The following is a 22710-nucleotide window of genomic DNA, read 5'->3' as shown; positions in this document are numbered from 1 at the left end:
GCTGTCATCTGAGGTGTCCACCGGCCCTGCGGTGTAGGCTGGAGTTCTTTCCCCCTGATGAGTGGAGGTGGGGGATTCCACCCCCTCCATCATTCTCATGGCAGTTTCTTTTGGCTTAGCTGGAGACTTTCCGGAGTTGCTGATCGGGGATCTGTCTGGGTTGTGCTGGGGGGCTTTTGAGCAGCATTCTACAGCTCAATGCCCTTCTCTTCTGCATTTGAAACACCCCATTTGTTTCTTGACTGTGGCCAATGGTTTCACTAGTTCGTGTGTCAACTCAGATGGGGGGGCGGCTCCATTGTTTTCCTCGGTGGTGCCTCTTCAATATGTCAATCTCTGCTTCCTCTGCAAGACGTACCATTCCTCAAGTTGGTGTGGGTCCCCTCGGGGCAGGCAAGCGTCATAGAGGTCATAATTTAGTCCGTCTTTGAAATGGCTAAGGAGGATGTCTTCTGGACAGTTCAGTTTGCTGGCAATGCCCCGGAATTCTTGCGTATATTTGGCCACCGGGCGTTTACCTTGCCTCGTCGTTTTGATCCTTTCGCGGGCTTTGTGATCAGCCAGGGGGTCCTCAAATCGCCTTCTCAGAGAGGACATGAAACGGTTGAAGTCGTTGAGCTCTGGGGCATTGGAGTCGTGCAAGTTCACCATCCAATCTGTGGCTGGCCCGTCCAGGGCAGATTGCATGATCCGGATACGGGCTTTGTTGCTGGGGATGTCCCGCTCGTATTCCTCCATGTAGCTGAGGACTTGGGTTAGGAAAAACCCCAAGCGTGTTGGCTCCCCCTTGAATTTCACGTCCAGCGGTGGGAGTCTTTCAATGGACCGGTGCCTTTGGTGGTAGTGTCTTCCATCCAGATCGCCATCTGTGGATCGGCAGGGAGTGAGGACTACTGGATCAGTAGATGTCCCCAGGGCTGCAGGTCCCACTTCCCCCTCAGTGTCTCTCCATTTGCGGCTCCAGGAGCTGGGCGGCCGTAGGGCTCAGAAGTCTCTTCTCCTAGGGAGCTGAGAGTTCTCTTCATCAAGTCGATAGCTTTCTCTAGGATCCAGTCCAAGTACGGTGCCCAGTTTTCTCCCTCTTCACTTGCGTGCAGGGATTTCTCCATTTTCTGCTTCCATTCTGGTTGGTTGACCCCCGTCTCAGGGTCACCTTTCTTGATTTCTTTTCCCATTCGCCTTTTTTTCCGACATCCATTGACCACCGAGATTTGTGGTCCTGTGTCTCCATCACCTCTTCTCCTGAGGAATCTGACCTCTCAGATCCTGACATCTGGCAGGGTTTCAGTTGGGGCAACAGCTCCCTTTCTGGGGAGTTTTCTCCCTTTCTTGCTTCGCCGTCTGACATGGTAGTTTTTTGCAAAGTCCCCCGGCAAGGTTCTCTCTTCCAGGTGGACTACTTTTGCAGATCTTGTCTAATGTAAGGATCCACCCCACTTTGCATCTTAAGAAGACAGAACTCTTGGAATACTTCTTCCAACAGGCATCTTTATTAAGAGAAAATGGTTGCAGGCCTTCTAGACAGGATCTGGGGCCCAAGCCCTGCAGTTCAAGATTTTAAAGGGTCCCCAGTAGCCCCACCCCCCCATCATCTTCCTAGCGACAATCCCAGGCTCTACATTTCCACCCCCTTTTGCTCACTGCCGGTGGAAGGGAGACTTCAGAGAGGAACAGATCAAAGCCGATGGCCCCCATTCTTATGCTTAGTCCTTTTGGTGATATCCACATTCAAGTCCTTTGAAGTTATACTGAAGGAAGTGAGGGCCATAAAACCCCTTTGTTCACCCCCCTTCCCCTTCATCGTATGACAGAATCCAGAGAGGGCAGAAATGGGGTTTTCCATAGTTGATAACTAGAGATGAAATATAATTGGATTCTGACATATACTCAACAATCTCCTTCAGGACATTTTATCTGGGAAATAAACTGTCTAGTGTAAGAACTAAGATTTGCTGCTATCCTGTGATTTTTCTCTCCTGCCCTAATTTAATCTCAGTTATTCTACAATTACATTTGTAAAAACAATTGCAAGTTTCTCTTGTAGGATCTACAGAAATGTTTTGAAGCCAGTTTACTCATAAAAATAAGTTGCACAAAAAGCTAGTGATTTATCCATTTATTTTTTCTAGAATTCTTCACAAATAAAATAGTTGTTGAAATATAAAGCCACATATCTGTAACATCCCCTTTTGTCCAATAATTCATTGTTAGCAACCAGGGCCAGGAAATTCCTGCTGTAGTTTTGGCCTAAAAGTTTAACTCAGAAAGGCAAGCACTTGTACTGATATGCAAATACCAAGTTTTCATTGCTTGTGAAAGTGCAGAATGAGGAGAAGAATAAGAATGTCCAGGGTACTTTGAAAGAAGCTACTGAACTGTAACCACTAGAAGATCATCATCATCACCAGTTAGTATCTTCTTCCCAATTTAGGTCATCTTCTTCTTCTTCCCAGCCAGCACCATCCACCTGAAATAATGATCAAATCATGAAGACAGCCAGTGACATTATTGAACTCTGTGCACCACTCTTTGAGAAAGTGCATTTTTTCACAGGGTGTCATTTTTATTTCCCAGAAATAGCAATAAATATATCAGTCACAACCATCTTGGAGGACCTGATTTTCCTGAACCTAACTCAATCTGATCAAAACAATCTCTTCTTACAACACTACTAAGAACCTGTGTGGCCTTCCTATATTATGAAGTGAAATATGGATGCCACATCCAACTCAGACACAGACCCCATTCTATTGAAGTTAGTCAGTTCACATAATTACTACATGATATAACAATATCATGCCTTTTCTCTAACACTATTATAGGTTTGTATCTTTTCTCCATTATGAAACTGTAGCTAATACATGTTTTCTTTAAGTAATCATCTGTTCAAAAAAGACATGTGATACTCTTTGCCAGTGCAACTAATAAAAACAGAACCCAAGGATTAAAGTTCTACAAAACAGCAAGTTCTAATGATGTGCCTCCTGACAACGTACAGATGTAGAACACAAATGTTTGAGTGTAGTGGGTAGTAAAGAAAATGGAAAATAGCTGGTGATTGGGAGTAGCAGTTAAAGGAATATAAGGAAAAGGAAGGTACAGTACAGTACTGGGAAGTTGGGCTATTAGATGTGGTGCATTTGAATTAAAATATGTGGGGACTTCCGTTTTTACACCCGTAGCACATAGTCATGAGACAGCAAAGCTCTGTTCCCCACAGCTGGTTTCGTCCTGCCAGGGAGACCCTAAATGTGTCTGAAGTCGCCCTGAAGAGGTGACCGTGAAGGAAGGGTGCTCCGTTGATCACGAAGTGACAGCGGTCGCTTTCGTTTGATCCATGGGAAGTCCTCTGACCCGACAGGAGAAAGGCTAGCGTGAGATCAATGTCTAGCCCAAGCTACTTGCAGCCGAAGTCCAAGAGCACAAACCAGAACATTGGTGAACAGTGTGCTTGGAATTGGTGAGAGTATTGATCTTCTTTCTTCTATCTACTAACTGAATCCTTGAGAAAGATCCCCAAAGCAAGAAAACTTCCAGAAGGGAAGGGAGGGGACTATATCCCCATTCCCTTATAGATGGAAGGAGTGAATTAATATTAAGGAGGAAAGAGATATACTAAAATTAAATTTAAAATACTACAATCTGAATAAATTTAGGAATTAAAGAACTGTCAAGATTATACTCTAAAGTGTTTTGATAGAATTATAAAAAATACATAACAAAAAATAACTTTTTGATTAAAAAAAACTGAAAAAAGAAATAACTGCACCTAGTGGAGAATCAGAGCATAGAACACTAACAATAAGGACTCAGAAACTGGGAGAATGCTCAGAGATAAAGAATAATCTGTTCCTTTGCATTGCAAATAACCTTGAAGACAGCTGGGAACAAAGGAAGAGCTAAGTCAGCTATAGGATTAAAAAGTGTCTAAAAGGAAAAAAAAAACACCTGGACTGTTGTTTAAATTTAAGAACTGTTTATGGAAGAGAAAAACCTTGGCTCTTGGCTAATCTTTCAAAGGAGAATCTACAGGAAGGATTTAAAGTGGCTTAACATACTTAACTGTAATTTTGAATTGACTGATAACTGATCCTTGAACTAAAACATTGATGAAAGATTATTTGAAGGGGGGAGACAACATGGATATCGCATACATATCTAAAAATGACAGGACGCCATATTCAATATTTTCTCCTGAAGGATTTAGCCTGGAAAATCAAAGACTTCCAGAAGCAATATTTCAAGGCAAGACAAATACTTTCCAGGAGGAAATAAATGCAAAGTTAGGACAAACATAAATGACAACAGATTCAAACCACAAGTAAATTCGAAACAATTCTGATGATTTAAATAAGCATATTTCTAATTTAAATCTACAATTTAAAAACATCCAGGACATAATGACAAATGAACAAACAAATCAGATAACAGACCACAAATTAGAAGAATATGATCACATTGATGAAACAACAAATGAAAAGAATTACAATCTAATACAAACAGGAAAAAATCTACAAGATTCTGATACAACAATAAAAACGGAATGGACTATAGAATTTTTAAGAAAACTATCAAGAGTTTGGGAAACAGAAAGTATACATCTTACTTACTTCCATCTTTTGCATTCCCAACCACATTTGCAAAAATATAGGAACTGCTGGGTAAACAGATTATATCAACTTGGAATATTAATCGGCAAAAGAAGAAGACCAGAGACAGATGCAAGGGATTTGACTCGCCCTACCAGATGGACTAATACATGAACAAACACTTGTTTGAATATGGTTAAAAGAATAGACAACCTTGAACATAAAGGGGCCCTATAACAAGAGATTTAAGTAACATAGTATGTTCTACAATATATGAAATGTAAAAATAGTGGGTTGATGTAACTTTCATTAATATAAGTGAAATATAAACTGATTTAAAAGGATGTTATACCTAGATACTATAAGATAGATAATAAGTACAGGATTTCTATAATGCACGATAGGGAAAATTTGGACATTTAGATGACTAACATGAAATTATGACTGATGAGAATTGGATTGAATATAAGGGAAATTTAACTTAAACAAAAATGACGAAAATAGGATGCATGGTGAATTAATGAGATGATGGTTATAAAAATAATCTAAGCTAAAAAATTGCTATACATAGAGATTATTATTATTTGTACAAATATAAAAAATGTGTTTATATTTAACCATTTATATATTGAAAATATTAAGAATTACATTTTGTTTTAGGTTGAAGGAGAATATAAACGAGAGAAGGGAAGATCAAAGAAATATATTATTAATATACTAATTATGGAATTATCAAACTTCGTCATTGATTGTTAATTGATTATTATTGTCTTTTTTTCTTTTATTAAAACATAAACCAAGACAACATGCTGTACACTAGGCACTGGAGGTTGTTATAGTTAAAACCAATAAAATATGTATAAAAAAATAAAATATGTGGCTAAGGCAAGGAAAGTGCCTGAGAGAGAAGGGTGAGTGGCCTGGTACTAAAGCCACACAGAAGATGGGAAGAAGGGAAAAGTATACCAGTCCTTCCCTATTCGTCCACCAAGCCCCTTCAGAAATAGGTCTTATCTGAAAATGAAATCAACCAAGTTATTCCAAGTTTCAATTCAATCAGATGGTGAACTGTCTTAACAGTTCAGTTGAGTCACTCTTGTGTGAGCACATCTAAGAATGTAGCTGACAGAATATTTGCCATATCTCTCATGTAGTCAACCTGATATAACTTTAGTAGCTGACTAATACACAGCAGTTTTATAAAGTACTGTACTAGTTCCTCAGATTCTTACCTCTGTAATTTCTGTGGCTGCAAATTTAGAAGAAAACTGCATTTCTTGTGCATCGCTCATAGAGCTCAAAACTGTGTCTGAGTTATTCTGATTAAATGAATGGGTCTCTAGTTCTGGTAGAACTAAGAGCGATGATGAAGATTTGATATCTGGGACCATGTCTGCAAACCAGTCCAGCTCTGTGTCATGCAATTCTTTCCTCTTCACCTGAATTACAAACTCTTCTCCTAAACCACTTTTCAACTTAGGTTTCTCTGGAAATGATGTTTTTGTCAAATAAAACTTTTGATTCTGGTCTCTGTTGCTGATGGATCCTGGCAAAGAATCATTTCGGAGAGTTCTAAGTTCTTTTTTGGGCTCAAATGTATTTGGAGGCAGATGCAGCTCTGTGATGTCATTTATCCCTCTATCATAGTGACTGTTTCCTAAAGAGAGCTTAAAGGGAGGGCTAGGAGCTTTCTTCATCCAAGATTTCTCTTCTCCATCATGATTGGCAAGACATGGATGGCTGTTAACACAAAAGTCTTTCAGTTTGGATTCAGCAATTCTATTTTTTTCTGACTTGAGCTCTTCACATTCATTCCAGTCTGGCCATTCTTCTGTCTTCTTCTCAGTCACATGGTGGCAGTGTTTGCCATTATTTATTGTACTTATTCTACTAGGAATATTATATAAGTTCAAAGAGTCTTGCTTCCCTAGGGAATATACACAAGCTTTGATCAGTGATTTAGTGAAACTAAATGAAGTCACACACACATACACACACACACACTTTTGTACTTAAACATACAGTACAAGCATATTACTTCCATTTACTGACTTAACTGTAATGCAAGGCAAGAAAATATTTTCTAAAGCTGAATAATAGCTGCCTAGCCTAGAATTCTCTCAATTACTATAACATTTCACTTATTTACATTCAAAAGAAACAGATTTTATCATAGATTTCCCAATATCTTAGCCAAAAGTATAGATCTGGATTTTGTCTTGCACTGGCAGATATAACAATTTTTAGAAAGGCAAAAATAAGCAGGACCAAGGCTACCTTTTCTTAGAGCAATGTGAGAACCTTCCCCTGGTACATTGTTCTTGTTGCTGAAGGGCAAACTTCCAGAACTGTGGCACTTGAGAAACATACTTGAATTATGCTGTAGTGGCAGATAGATTAGTTTACCCTCACAGCTCATTACATCATCAGAAGAATCTGTTAAGATATTAAGACATATATAAGGATATATAGAAAAAAGCAGCAACTCTAATATCAAAACATTTAAAACATATTTAATACTTTTCAGAATACTGTTTATTTAGTTTCATTAATAAAAGCATGAATTATTTGCTCTTATAAGATGGATAAACAGTTATAAAAATTGCAAGAAAAGCAATAAATCGGAGCTGGGGAATCTGATCTGTATGTCCAATTTGGTCTTCTAAGACAACCCATCTGAACAGGAATCCTCATCCCCCAGCAGCAGGATGCTTTCTCCTCATCGCCCTACACAGTAAACTGATAAAAGAAATGAGCCTTAAGCCCTACTTCTGACATTGCTCTTCCCCCAAATGAGACTTAATTCCACAAGTCTACTGGTACAGTAGACAGATTTAAAAACATAAATTCTTTCTCTTGCATGAGTTCAACCTGCCTGAACAGATCTAATGTGTAATGATGAATGAAATATGTTAAGATGTTAATATTTTTAGAGTTTTGGGGACATGTGATCTGACACTTTATTATGATGATGAGTCTCTTATGTTACTTTATATCTTCTGAAATTTCACTGTGAGCAAGAGGAAAAATAGTAAGGAGCTATGTAAATTGAGTTGCACAGACAATTCTATCTTGGGAAGTCTTTAATTCAAAAATCATTTTCTCTGTCCAGAAGCTGTTTACCCACACATTTCCCATTACAAACCAATTCAGTGAAACCCAGAAGCACGTCTGAGATCAGAAGATTGTAATGCCAATTCTTTGATGATCCAGCATGTTCACCAAACACCCAGAATAAGATAAAACAGTACTGCATCTTTATGAAAAATAATTTGCTGTATCGATTAATGATTCCTATCTACTAGCTACACAATTATTCCAAGTTACATAACATCATTACATTTTAGCTTTGTTTAGAACTTATTATATAAACAGTCTTCCATATCAGGGAGAAAATTACTGCAATTTAATGGTTCAGTAACTATTCCCAAATGAAACCTAAGCATGTAACTTTGTCCCTGATGCTTTCCTTTTTAAAGTATAGCAGATTTGTGATTAAGTATGTTGCTCCAATTACATTGTCTATTCTAGCTTCATCAACAGAGCTTGTTTTGTTTGTAATAGAGCTAAAATTGGCTATATTTATTTACCTTCAGAGGAAAGATCCATAATTTTAGTGAAACTTGGGGCTGAACGCTTGAAGATCTTTGTTCGGTCACCCCCCACAACCACATCTGGTCCAAGGTATGAGACTAGCACTCCTAAGCTTTGCAGTGTCACAGCCACTAGAGAATCACTAGTATCTCGCAAGCCAAGTAAAACCTAGAATAAAGATATTCTGTCAAATGGAGTTGGCTTCCTACCCACCTTCAGTTAAAAAAAAAAAAACAATGTAGGTCTGAAAAATCCCTTTCTTAATAGCTGTAGTACTTGGGGGGAGGCAGATATCCCAAAAGATAGTTTTTGGGAGCATTTACTACCACAACAATATTTTCAAGCTGGTTTCATCCAGATTTATCTGCTTTGTGTAGATTTAGAATTGAATATTTATACAAAAGAATTTTGAAATGCCAAATACTTGTTCCCACTTCTGACCGCCCAGCACAGATAATACTAAGTGGGTGTAACTATGTAAACAAGAAAAGGTGGATAAAAGGGAAAATCAGTCCAGATGAAAGGATGGCTAGAACTTCAGAATCATATTCCTGAAGAGAAATGAAAAAGACTGGTTGACTTTATCTTTGTAAATAATCTCACTGCAGAAACCAACAATCCTTAATCATTCTATTTATTAGAAAGAAAATCCCCTCCCCCCCCACATAATTACGTCTTGAAATTACATTACCTTACATTATCTAGCACAGGCATCCATAGCTAGTCACAATAACATGACAAAACATGCATCGTGATATGACACAAACTCCATCCTTTCCTACTCATATACTAGCATACTTGTTACACGTAAGTACTTCAGTTATAGAGTTGAGTTGTGAGGTTGCAATATACATTTTGTCACTTGACCTGCTATGGTCCAAATGATGAACTGTTTAACTTAGAACATGGTAATCAAATGAATTGGCAGTCACTATAAATAATAAGAACAAGTGTCTGAAATGGAGAGGGGAGAAACAACTGTTTCCCTTAAGAGGTGAATAGTACCCTTGTCTTGTCCTCCTCCATGTGTAAAGGATGCAATGTAGAGTCTCCTTTGTCCGTGAAGGCTGTCTGCTGGAATGAGAATGCTCAGCATGCCTAATCCCTTGAAAGTTTCCATGGCAAAATTTCCTTTACTCACTGTCTATGTAAGAGCCACTGAATTAGAATGTACTACAAAGTAATGCATAAGGTGACTTGTGCCTGCAGCCCAGCACAAAAGTCAATCATACCTAAATCAGCCATGTAAGTTTGGAGTTTCTTTTTTGCAAACAGACAGAAAAAACAGATTAAATATTCATCCTAACTTAAGTATTATTTTATGATCAATTCACTAAGATTTATTGCAGAGTTTTATGCTTCCAGAACGTTACTTCATTCTCCCTAAGTGTTTAGCCATATGTATGTATGATGTATCCTATCCTGCCCTTTTTGAGTATATGGCCTTAGTCAATTTATATATCCAGATACACAAATGTTTGTCTATCTGTATCATCTATCTCATATGCATAGATAGGTTGGGGGGAAAAGCCTCCTGAACTGATCTCAGTCAGCCCTACCTGACAAAGTAAGGAAGCAGGGCAAAATGTAGAATGTTTTTCACCTGTGGCAATATGATGTTTTTCAGCTCTTTCTGTGTAAACAGTTCTGCATAGGCATCTAGGTGAGACAGCAGTACCATCCGAACATGTTCTTCGTGCACCTCAAAGAGTTTCAGCAGCACTGGGCTGACATGTGCTTGGAACACAGCTGGAGACAGTAGGCCACTGATCTGGCTGTCACTCAATTTATCTGGGGTGAAGAAATTGGAAAGTTAAGATGATGCCAGATAAAACTGGCAATTCAAAGTTGTTATCACAACTATTACCACAAATATTTCATTTTACATTTAACTAGTTAAAATTTAAAACTAAAAGTTTTAAAAAAGATCTGTTGCCTTGTTTAACATTTGAAGCACTACCGGTATGTGAAAAACAAAAGAGAAAGCTACTTGCTTACTGAAACCAATGGGAAGGAAGAAGGAAGTCAGTATGGCAACTTTCATTAATCTCGAAGAATAAAAACCCCATTAGCACATTATCTCAGTGAAAGAGTTAGAAAATCAGGATAGAAAACATGGTAGAAGAGGTGAAAACAGCCATCACAACTTTTGTCCCTAATGCAGGGCTTTTCAACCTTTTCACCGACTGTACCACTTTAAGGATATGGCAATATTCGAGTACCACCTAGCAAGATGTCGAAAATTATATGACCAAAAAAAAAAAAAAACCCTGTTCAAAGTTGCAATTGCACTGAAATGACTTACGATCATTTTCACACTTATGACCATTGCAGCATGCCCACGTCATGTGATTTATATTTGGATGCTTGGCAACTGATTCATATTTATGATGGTCACAGTGTCCCAGGGTCATGTGATCCCCGTTTGCAACCTTTTGACAAGCAAAGTCAATGGCATGGCTGCTGGTAGCCAAGTGCTAAGGCGGGACTTCTTCCCCTCCCTCCCTGCCTCCCTCTTTCTCATTCCCATCTCTTTCTGAAGGAAGAATTTGAAACACCCCCCCCCCCGCCATATTTTCCCTCTTCCCTATATTCATCAAACAAGGAATAGCCTCCAGAGACAGAAAAGAGGGAACTAGCTTAAAAAGGCACATTCCCCTTTAAGAATTAGCTACTGACTAGAAAGGGAAGTTAAGGACCGCAGCCGGCACTTAAGGGAGAAAAAAAATGTAAACAAGTACTGGCTGCTGGCTAAGGCAACCTCCCCAAATGGCTCCATTCATAAGTAAAGGAATGCTACAGGCAAAATCCATTAAGGAGAAAAATACTTCAAAATTCCTTGCAGCAAAACTTACAGCTAACAATAGCAGAGCAATAAAAACTAACACGAGACATCAGCCATCAACCAAATAGAAATTGCCTCCCTCCATGCCTTACCTCCAGCCAATGCTGCCTTTCTTCATTGCTGCCTTTTTTCATTCCTCGTGGAGGGCAACCCCTCCCTCACTGCATTTCTTGCTTGTTTGCTGCTGCCAGCACAGGTGGCTGCCACAGCAGTTGTAGATCGGCTCATGGTCGGCCTGCTTGATCTCCTTTCCTCTCCCTACCCTCCTCCTCCTTTCCCTTCGATGCAGCTAGAGCTGACTCCGCCTCCTCCCAAGGCTGCTGCTTTTTTTCTCCCTCTCCCGCCCAAACTGCTTCCTTTTATAGCCTCTCCTGTCTCCGTCCCCTCCTCCTTTTCTGGGTGAGCCTGGAAATTGTCCCAGCCACTCTGCAGCTCCAGAGGACTCTCTCACAGTAAGTTCTTGCCTGTGCTGGGTCGTTCCCTCCCCCACTACACTTGGCCGGGCAGGGCTGTGTACCACTTGCCACGTGCTAATGTACCACAGGTGGTATGCGTACCACCGGTTGAAAAGCCCTGCCCTAATGTATATGATCTGGTTAATCATATCATCCTGTGGCATTTCATCTGGGGCATTCCAACTCTCAGACTGAATGCATGCTGGAGAGATAATATTCAATGTTTACCCTTCTTGGGCCCCAAAAGATGAGGAAGAAAACTCTTCACAGCTACTGGCTCAGCAAACACAAGCTGATTGAGCAGGAGAGGCACCAAGCGCAAAGCAATCAGGTTCTCTGACAGGCCAGCCACTCTATCTAGCAGGAATCTGTATTAAGAAAGAAACTGGTCAGTGCCTCAGACAGTTTCTACACTTATATTTTACATTTACCACTTCATCTCGAGCATTTAACCCTTTGAATATAAGAACAAGCTCCATAATTTCTTCCACTGTTCTCTATCCCCAAATGTAGAAATATAGTTTTTCAGATATGAACCTATTAATAACCTGGAAATTGAATCTGTCAAGCTTGCACTTTTTTTTAAATAACCACATTATACTTGTCCACCAAATCATACCAAAAAGGCAACCAAAGACACATAATTAAATATTTAAGTTCCTTATTGTATTCCCTCCACCCTCCTCAGTAACAAGACACAATGTCTACTTCTCCACATGAAGGCACAACTATGGATTTGAAGTCTCTAATTCATGATATCTGACCAGTAAGAAATTCATATACACAACCCCATGGAGGATGTTAATTTGGTCTAGAACTTTTGTAGATTACAAACTCCTTATCAATTATTAGGTCGTCTTCCTGAATGTCTCAAGCAATACCAGATATATACTTTGAGCATGTACTTTTTACATTGGTAGATGATGCCATTTCCTATTTTATGTACATTTCATAGAAAATATTATTTCTGTGCAGTTGAACTGGAAAATGCCTGGGAATGTTCATGCAGCTATTCTTTTTTGATAATTGCTATTAACAGATCGAAATTCCCATATTAAAGCAACTTTGAAGATTAAATTTATCTCTCTTTTAAATAGCTAAGAAAGCAGAGCAATTTCTTCTATGGAGAGCATTCCATAATATACAAAGAAATATTGAGAAAAGTCCTTTCACATATTATTTTCAAATAGGCCTCAGTGAAGAAAGGTGTCCCCAAAATGGTTAAGGCATCAGGTTAGAAACTGGGAGTCCCAGAGTTGTGGTCCCACCTTAGGCATGAAGTCAGCTGTGTGACCTTGGACCAGTCACTCTCTCTTAGCCTTGAGAAGGAAACAATGGCAAACCACTTCTGAAATCTTGCCATCAAGACTGATTCAAAGGCACAAGAAAAAAAATCTTGAAGCCAAGAATTGCTTAGCTGCCTAATTTAGCATACCCATATACTGTATGCTAAATACTCTTCATAATAAATAAAACAACTTTTATATCATTCTTGTGCAAATTATTTTATGTCTTGAAAAATGACACCACCTTCAAATAACTTCAATGAAATTTAAAGCATATTTTCATTCATGTGCAAATTTTTATGAAAATGCCAATAAAATGCTAATTATTTCAACTATATCAAGTAACATAGGTAAGTAGCAGAATACATCATTCTAATGTAAAAGGTTTCAAGTTATTTTTCTCTGGAAAGGTAGAGTACTGTAGAAAAGAATGACACATATTATTAATTCAGACACAAGTTTCTGATCTATTTATCAGAATATAATACAGTAATGAATTACCATCATAACTAGCTTTAGAACTGCCACTTTGAAAATTTAATTTTTTTTTCTAGATTTTAGAAGATGACCACTTGCACAAATGAAAAAAAAGGAATTAGCTTCTTATAATTTGATGCTACTCTCCAATTTTTAGGAGGTTATCTGAACTATACATGAAATCTTAAGTATTTCCCAGTTATTTTTATTTTCAGTTTCTCAAGCAGTAATCATTGTAGTCAACCAAACAAACAACAAAGAACTTTATAAAATGCCTTGGAAAGTAATATACAAAAGCAAGAAAACAGTCAACATTTATTCTTACTTGAAAAATTCTGCTTTTTCCTCCTCAGATTTCAGTGTTAAACTATTCAGAAAGCTCACAACTTCTAAGAAATCATTTCTGAAAAAGTTTAAATAGTTATTATTGAGCAAAGACATACAAAGAGAACAGAATAAGTCAACATCCACAAATAAAAATGACACAGTTGCAAATAGAAAGATGCAGTCAAGTTCCACAGTGTGATGATACCAAAATACAAACTTAGAGATTTCTCCCAAGAACAATTCATGTTAAATCAGCATAGGCTATGGCACAAGCTAGTTGTTAAAAAATAAAAACAAAAAACAAACTACTTCACATCAGAAACTATGCTATAAAAACTGGGTGAATGCAGTAGAAAAACATGTAGATAACAATATTGATTATTCTTTTAATAAAAGCTTATTTTGTCTATCAGTGTTGCTTGTGCATTGATCACAGATTATGGCAAACACTAGAACTCTTCCAATCATTGCTCATATCTTATATATCACCAAGATTGAAGCAATTGCAATTGCAGTATTATTTAGTTTCTAATGTAAAGAACAATAGAAATTAACTAAGAATATATTTATTTGTTATTATTCGGCTCCTCATCAAATTTTCAGATGACACTAAACTGGCAGGAACAGCCAACATTCCAGAAGACAAGCTCAGGAACCAAACTTGAACAATGGGCCCTATCCAACAAAATGAACTTTAATGTGGAGAAAAACAAAGTTTTACATTTAGGCAGGAAAAATCAAACGCACAAGTACAGATTGGGCGAGACCTGGCTCAAAAACTGTAACAGTGAGAGAGATCTTGGAATCCTAATGGATGATCAGTTGACTATGAGCCAGCAGTGTGCAGCAGCAGCCAAAAAAGCTAATACAATCCTGGGTTCTATAAACAGGCACAGAATTAAGATCACACAAAGTATTAGTACTACTTTATAAAACCCTAGTGAGATCACACCTGGAATACTGAAACCAATTTTGGTCATCATACTACAAAAAATATGTTGAGATTTTGGAAAAAGTCAGAGAAGAGCAACTAAAATTCAAGGCCTGGAGACTAAAACATGAAGAACCGCTGCAGGACTTGGGTTTGGCTACTCTAAAGAAAAGAAGAAATAGGGGTGACATGATAGCAGTATTCCAGTATTTGAGGAGCTGCCACAAAGAAGAGGGGGTCAAACTATTCCCCAAAGCACCAGAGGGCAGGACAAGAAACAATGGTTGGAATCTGATCAAAGAGAGAAGCAACCTGGAATTAAGGAGAAACTTCCTAACAGTGAGGACAATTAACTAGTGGAACAGCTTGCCTTTAGAAATCATGGGCGCTCCATCACTGGAGGTTTTTAAGAAGAGACTAGACAGTCACTTGTCTGAAATGATATAGGTTCTCCTGCTTGAGCAGGGGGCTGGACTAGAAGACCTCCAAGGTCCCTTCCAGCTTCTATTCCAGTGATGGCAAACCTTTTAGAGACCGAGTGCCCAAAAACTGCCCCACCCCTGCTCCGCCCTCCCCGCTCCGCCCCCCGCCCTGTCCCTGCCCCCCGCCCGCAGGGCCACCCACCGCCTCCATGGCCCTCCGCAGCAGGTCGCCCAGGCAGCCCTGCAGCACCATGGTTGCCACGCTCTCTGCCCACATCCCACAGCATAATTTGCACGCAATGGGGCACGAGGGCGGAGTCTTGTCCCTGCTGCCCGGCTGCCATGTCCTTGGCTGCACTACTCTGCGCAGGCCATGCCCAGGGGCAACTCTCCTCTGGGGGGGCTGCTAGTGAGGGGGCGCGAGGGGAAGCAGGAATGGGGCGATGGCATGCAGGCCCACAGAGAGGGCTCCGAGTGCTGCCTCTGGCACACGTGCTATAGGTTCATCACCACTGTTCTATTCTGTCCTGTCCTATCCTATCCTACCCTATCCTTTCACCCATGTTTAATTAGAAAACAAAACACGTCCAGTAAAGCTTTGACAAGTTAGTTTATATTTCAGTAACATATTTACCTAAAAAATTGATGACACAGTAGGTTGGACAGTGGGGAGCGGCATGTTAGATCTGGATTGAGCAAAGTGGACTGCAATGTATGCTGAAAGCTGGAAAGTACATCCTCTGAAACTAAAACATAAAGTTTAATAATAAATTCTCTTTGAAACTAAGAACAAAAAGTTCTGACAAAACAAGAGAGCATATTGAAAAATGAAAATGATTTATTCTTTTGCACCTTAAGCAAACATTAACTCTCCAGAACAGCTTCTTTTTTCCTTATAGTGGCTATAAGAAGAAAATAAAATGAACTAAATGAAGATACAGGTACTGAAATGGCAATGAAATATAACAGAAGATTATTTCAAAGGAATGGAAGTGAAGAACAGGTTTTTCTACTTGAAAATTCTGAGAAAATAAATAAAGATGCACATATGCACAGAAGAGTTTATAAGTTTATTTGCCTCACAAGTCAAAAAAACAGAATTATTCTGTTTGGGATCAGGAAGGAAGATTTCAAATTTTAAAATTAAAGACAAAAAGCAGCCACTAAAAATTGTCAACTTTTATATCAATTGCTGATCCAATCTATACAGGATATTCAAACCACTGCTGCCTTGGATTAATATTAAATGACATATTAGACTGATTTTTGAAAAATCTCTTCTAGGTATTCTATACACAATCCCTGAAGTTATTCACTGCCAGGTTTGAAAGACAATATTTTACAAATGACATTGTGTGAAGTGCAGGGTTTTGTAAAGAAACCTACTGGGTTTAATTACCTGCTGAAGAAATATCATGGCACAAATAATGGACAACTCAGTTCCTTCAGAGATAGTTCTTATGATTTTACATGGAGTTTTTATTTACTAAAATCAGAACTTTCTAATCTTGTGCTTTCTAGAGCAGAATGGGACGATTCACAATGGCCAGCTCAATGCAGATGGGTGGGTGTGGCTGGGCAGCAGTGGACAAGGGGGCGCGCCAGGTCAGCACAGATGATTCGGTGCAGCCAGGTGGGCTCAGGCTGGTGGGTGTGGCTGGGTGGACGGGATCAAGTGGACACATTGGCCAACTGGGTGTGGAGTGGCTGAGTGGGCACATATGAGTGGGCGCAGTTGGGTCAGCGCAGATTACTCGGTGAGGATGACTCGGAGTGGCCAATTGGGCACAGCTGGGTGGGCACACTGGGTAGGCATGGCCAGGTCAGCGTGGAACAAGTCACACCAGCCAACTGAAGGTGGGACAACTCGGCACCCCACCAGCTCCTTGCCTCCCCGAATTGACAGCAGCCAAGCATGGAACTGGGTGTCATTTCATCCCACTCCAGCACTGCAACCTCAAAGGGAGAGAGACCCACAAAGCCCTCCAAGGTCAGAAAAACTCACTTTCTGCCTCTGCTATTCCCAACAGCTGTTGGGTTGAGACCAAGTGTTCTGTCCCAGCCTATGTGAGTCCTTGTTATGCTCACAAGGAGAAACCCCTCTTCCAAGAAACAGGCAGGAACCACAAGAAAAAAACAACTCCTTTTATTCTCACAGATCTGAGTCAATGTCCAAGGCAAACAAACATGGTCCACAGAAACTCAATCCTCAACACGAATGGTTGCCTTTGGCAACCAGCGCCTCCCACACCTTCCCTTTTATAATTCAGCCAAGGTGTGGCTTCCTAACGCCTTCTCCTTTGCCTTTGGAGCCGCCCCATTGCATTCCTCTGTCCTACTTGCTTCTCTTGCCTGCGCATTCGTGCATCTGGGATTTTTCTCAGCTGTTCTTCATCACTGTCCAACTCAGGCTCCCAGCACAGCTGTGTCTTAGCCTGAGCGTGAGTAGAGGGGCCAGGCTCCTCGTCCAACTATAAGTCTTGGAGCTCCTCAGAGCCTTCCTCTGACTCTAATGTCACTCCAGGCCCCCCTCCTCATCTGATTGATTACTCAACTGCCAGATCCACTGGCTGGCAAGGAATCACAATACCAATTATTATTTGGAAGTTGCAGGGAGATGACATAGAAAGCTCAGTTCTTCACTCTCACAACTATAGACAGCAAGATCTCAAGAAGATAAGGTTTTGTCTCCCTTGGGGCAAGATATAAAATGTGACAGCTCTTGAGATGCAGATGGGCCAATGAGCACTGCTTGAGTATTATTTTTATGTATATCCAGTGCTTTTTTTCTAAAAAAAAAAAAAGTGCCAGAACTCACACACGTCATACAACCCGCCTTGCCTACCCTATAAGGTTCCATCTCAAAAAGGTGCCGGAACTCCATTCTGGGCATTCTATGAGGAAAAAAAGCCCTGTGTATATCCATTTAACTGTCAAGTGATCTACCCAAAACTTAATTAGCATGCTAATCAAAATGTCACTGAGTATTTAGTCAAATACTAACTGAAGTAAGGATGTATTATGTCTACAGCATTCCCACATTCAATTATGGAAGTTACCAAATCAAAATATGAGATAGGCATATCACCTGGCAAGATTTATTCCTTAATACTGAGCTTTCTCCATCATCCCCCTGCAACTTCCAAATAAACAGAAGATCCAGTTTGGGGGGGGGGAGCAGGTGTCCGGGAGTTACTTGGCCTCAAACCAACAGCTGTTGGGAATGGCAGAGGTAGAAAGTGAGTTTTCTGACCTTGTAGGGCAGTGCCCCTCGCTTGCCCCTTCACTGGAGGATGATGGAGAAAGCTCAGTTCTTCACTCCCACAACGATACACAGCAAGATTTGGGGAAGATGAGGTTTTGTCTCCCCTTGGGGAAGATATAAAACATGCCAGCTCTAGAGATGCAGGTGGGCTAAAACCTCTCTTTTGATAGGATTGAGGCGGAACCAGTTCGTCCTCATACAAATCTTGAAGCCTCCAGTCTGGCTGGAGGAGGAGAAGGAGGAGGGCAACGGGGAACTTGTTTTCAGAGTGGTGAATCAACCCTCATTGGGCTCCAGCTTGGGCTCCGGGAGACTTCATGGATTTTTCTCCCTTTGAGATTGTGGTGCTGGAATGGGGTGAACCTGCATCCAGCTGCATGCTTGGCTGCTGTCAGTTCAGGGAGGCAAGGAGCTGGTGGGACACTAAGTTGTCCCCATATCCAGTTAGCCAGTGTGATTTGTTCCCCACTGATCCAGCCATACCCACCCATCTGTGCCCATTTGGCCGCTCCAAGTCATTCGTACCGAGTCATCTGTGCCGACCCCTTCAAGCCCACTCATATGCACCAACTCATCCATGCTCATCCAGTCACAGCAACTCATCCATGCATACCCAGTGCACCCACCCATCCATGCCAACTTGGCCATTGTGAGTTGTCCTACCCTGCTCTAGAGATGGTGGTCAACAAGATCAATATTGAAAGCCACAAGCAGAAACATGTTCCACAATTCCATTAAGCACTATATATGAAAGTACTTCCTTTTATCCATTCTGAATTGGGAGTGCATTTACATTTGAGGCAATATATTCTATTTCCAAGAATTCTTACCTTCTTCATTTAAAAAAGTAAGCAGATTTTCAACCATTACACCAAATGAGTAGGCATCTCGGGAATGCCCATGGTCTTCAGGAAGAAGCTGGAAGTCTACAGACTGGAATAAAAATATTATATGGAAGACTCTAACCATTTCCGAAACATTACCTTTAAATATATCATATTTCTTTAAGTATTTAAAATATACAGTATGTACATCTTTCTATTGAAATACAAAGAGTACCATATTAGAGAAAAATTATCAAAACAAGGAGACTTTATTTTAAATAAAAAAAAGATATGCACAGAGTATAGAAGAAACAGCATATAATCTAGGAGGAGCTGTTTGACCTACAATAAGGCTAAGGCCAGAGTCACGGCACTTGGTAAGAGATACATTAACCAAAGAACTTTTTTGGTTCTGAAATCATGGGCATCATCAGGGAAGAAACCCTTGCAGTGGGCGAGTAGCATTAAATAGACAAGATAAAAAGCAAGAAGAGGCTCTACAAGAAAGGTTTAGACTTTAGAGAATACTTTTTTAAGTAGCTTTTTAAGTAATTTTTTAAAGTTCAGGTTTTCAGAACCACAGGAGTTACTCCCAGGATGATAAACAGCCTGCAGACATTATTTGAGAAATAATGGAGAGAGATAATACAAAATACTCATACCAAGAAATTTCTATCATCTTCAATTAGAGGAATAAACTGAAATTACAGATGAGTGTCTGATAGTAAAGCAAAATTCCAGGAAAATAATTAAGTGATCAAATTTGTGAATACCTAGAAAATAATGCATTCTTTTCTAGGACTAACATATTTTTGTCAAAGGTAATATTCTTGATTTTAATATCACTACTACTACAGATAGGTGGATCAGCAGCTAGTTGAGCAAGCACACTTGATGCTTGTTCAGTTAGCTGCTTATCCACCTGGCTGTAGCAGCAGAAATTTTGAAATCAAGAATATTGGATACTTGATGTATTCATTAATGGTTCATCATTAATTTAAAATGACATCTTAAATAGTGTGTCACACAGGATTTTCGTCTTACATACTGTATGCTACCCAAAATATTTATAAATTATCTAGATGTGTGGTAAAGGGATTTCTTATCAAACTGACATAAAAAGTAGAGCAAAATCAAGCAAAAAGAATCTGCTAAAAGTAACAACACGAAATTTTACAGAAACATTGTATAACTGCAAATTGCTTTTAATGTTCATAAAAAGTTATGCTTTAGCCCAACATTATATTGTCATAAATTTGATAAGAGCTATTTTTTCTTTTTTAAATTAATTTGTAATATAAATTACAAAAATATAAAAGAAAATAATAGGAAAGATATGGGAGGGAGGAGAGAAAAGAGTAGGAAAAAGAGGAAAAAAGAAAGAAAAGGCGTTGATTTTGGGCTCCCTTTGGTGCAGTAGAATAAAACAATAACATCACACCTCAACCTTTTACTTTTACATAATAGTATAAACTAGTCATTTCTATAACAACAAACCTATCTAATCGGTAAAACCCGAAATCAAAGTTTCATTTTTTCCATCTCGAGCACAAAGTCCAGAAGTTTCCAGAAGGAGAAATAAAAGTAGTTGTGTTTTTTTCTTTAATCAAAACAGTCAGTTTAGCCATCTCTGCTAACTCCCATCAATTTTTGCAGCCATTTGTCCATTGTGGGAATCAAAGTGTCCTTCCATTTTTGAGCATAAAGTAACCTTGCTGCCGTCATCATATATAGCATCAAAGTTCCAATTTTCTCCCCCCACATCTTTTTCATTAAAACCAAAAAAAAGGTTATGGTTTTATCTTTATATTCACTTTGAGAATCTTCTGTATTAGGATGTGAATCCTACTCCAATATTTCTTTGCTTTGTTACATGTCCACCATAAGTAATAAAAGATCCCTTTACTTTTGCATTTCCAACATTCCAACATTGCATCTGACAACATTAAATTGTCAAAGGCGTTCTCTGCATCCAAGAATATTAAAGCTGCCTATTTCTCATTATGATATTGTAAATATTCAATAATATTCAAAACAGTCCACACATTATCCTTTAACTGTCTTTTCTGGCAGAAAGCCAGACTGATCTTCATGAATATATGCCTGTAAAACCTTCTTTAATCTTTTTGCCAAAATTGCAGCAAAAAGTTTATGGTCATTGTTTAGTAATGAAATTGGTCTATAATTTTTTTATCCTCGTGACATTTTGTTTTTCCTTCAGTAATAATGCAATATTAGCTTCTTTCCAAGTTTGAGGTATCTTCATCCCCTGTAATATCTCATTAATTAGATCCTTTAGTGGCTGGAGTTCATCTTCAAAGCATTTATAATATTGGCTTGTAAGACCATCTGGACCTGGAGCTTTGCCTGATTTCATTTTTTTAATGTCTTCTGATATTTCAAAGGTAGTTAGTGAATCATTCATAAGTTTTCTCTGGGTTTGTGATAGTTTAGGTAATCATTGTCTTAACAAATATTCATTATTTTAGACACATCTAGCTCCTGCTTTTTGTAAAAGTTAGAATAAAAATTATGGAAAGACTTTTTGATAAGATCATTTATTAACTGTTATTACCTTCACACATTTTCTCAATCATTCTCTTTTCCCTTTCTTTTTTTCATATCATGTCAATCCTCGAAACAGATTTATGTCACTCTGAAAAAAAATATATTCTCTAGCAGAGCCATTTCTTAGCCTCCATGAATTTATTAATGCTAAATTATCCATCATCTCCAAAAAAGTCATTGGTAGTTTACCCGGAGAGGATTTAATCCCTTTAGTAGATATTCTATCCAAAACTCTGGAAGTCACTCCTTTCCAATCCCCCAAAATAAGCCACTTTTCATGCAAAAAAGGTAGTAATTGATCCGTAAGATTGAAAAAAATTACTTTTATCATCATTTGGCACATAAAGTCCAACTACTATTAATTTTATTCCAGTAAGTTCAATTTCCACTGCTACAAATCTACCATATTCATCTGATAAAAGTAACTTAGGTTTATATTGGGTTTTATATATAGAACAACTCCATTAATCTTTTTTATACCAGCAGATATATTTTTTTTACTCTTAGATGGGCATTTGCCCCATTAATATTCCATTATTATAAATGTAATCTCCTTTGTTGGACATCTCAGCCATATCTTCTTCAGTATCAACTTTTTGAGGTTGATCTACTTCTAGTTGCTTCTCTGTATCCATTTCTTCAGCTGGGTCCAAAATTGGTATTTATTTATTTATTTATTTATTTATTTATTTATTTATGAGACTTATATACCGCTTTAAGTGCAAGCACTCTCTAAGCGGTGTACACCAGTAAGCAATGTATATATATATTTACATTGCCCCCAACAATCTGGGTCCTCATTTTACCTATCCCGGAAGGATGGAAGGCTGAATCAACCTTGAGCCGGTGAGATTTGAACCGCTGACCTGCTGAACACAGTCAGCTAAAGTGGCCTGCAGTACTGCACTCTAACTGCTGCGCCACCTCGGCTCAGACTGATCAAGAAGTCCTTAGCTTTTTTCTATAGAATTCAGTCTGAATCTTTGCTCTTGATAAGTGAATATCACTCCTTCAAGTTTGTCCCAGCAAAAAGGGATTTTTTCCTTCTTCTTCAGGATATCAGTAAAGAAGAAATAAGCTTTCCTTTTTCTCAAAATTCTGACAGGGATTTCCTTCAAAACAATCAT

The 22710-nt window shown here is 38.9% G+C and overlaps 2 protein-coding genes across 11 annotated transcripts in view; one reads left to right on the top strand and one right to left on the bottom strand.

Annotated features, from left to right (window-relative positions):
* CUNH1orf112 (chromosome unknown C1orf112 homolog) overlaps nucleotides 1–22710 on the top strand; it is a 132903-nt gene that overhangs the window by 72270 nt on the left and 37923 nt on the right. The window contains exon 25 of one of the 6 annotated variants that reach the window (XM_039323990.1): nucleotides 5250–5389. The exons of the other annotated variants lie outside the window; for them this stretch is intronic. Within the exon in view, the coding sequence (XP_039179924.1) occupies nucleotides 5250–5345 (96 nt within the window). The 3' untranslated portion in view covers nucleotides 5346–5389. Of the gene's footprint in view, nucleotides 1–5249; nucleotides 5390–22710 lie in introns of those variants that run through there. 6 annotated transcript variants of the gene reach the window in all.
* Nucleotides 2102–22710, bottom strand: part of SCYL3 (SCY1 like pseudokinase 3) — a 38566-nt gene continuing 17957 nt past the window's right edge. For all 5 annotated transcript variants that reach the window (XM_039324003.1, XM_039324002.1, XM_039324000.1 and 2 more), the window contains 9 exons: nucleotides 19022–19124; nucleotides 15561–15672; nucleotides 13572–13649; nucleotides 11712–11851; nucleotides 9787–9974; nucleotides 8180–8351; nucleotides 6867–7025; nucleotides 5822–6516; nucleotides 2102–2467 (listed from right to left, as the gene is read on the bottom strand). In XM_039324003.1, coding sequence (XP_039179937.1) covers nucleotides 2402–2467; nucleotides 5822–6516; nucleotides 6867–7025; nucleotides 8180–8351; nucleotides 9787–9974; nucleotides 11712–11851; nucleotides 13572–13649; nucleotides 15561–15672; nucleotides 19022–19124 — 1713 coding nt within the window. In that variant the 3' untranslated portion in view covers nucleotides 2102–2401. The remainder of the gene's footprint in view (nucleotides 2468–5821; nucleotides 6517–6866; nucleotides 7026–8179; nucleotides 8352–9786; nucleotides 9975–11711; nucleotides 11852–13571; nucleotides 13650–15560; nucleotides 15673–19021; nucleotides 19125–22710) is intronic.

This window comes from Crotalus tigris, unplaced genomic scaffold (genome assembly GCF_016545835.1).
Source record: "Crotalus tigris isolate CLP2741 ecotype Arizona unplaced genomic scaffold, ASM1654583v1 scf7180000024291.2576520, whole genome shotgun sequence".
Lineage (NCBI taxonomy): Eukaryota > Metazoa > Chordata > Lepidosauria > Squamata > Viperidae > Crotalus > Crotalus tigris.
Note: the sequence above shows the minus strand (reverse complement) of the source record. Positions and strands in the feature narration are given on the sequence as shown.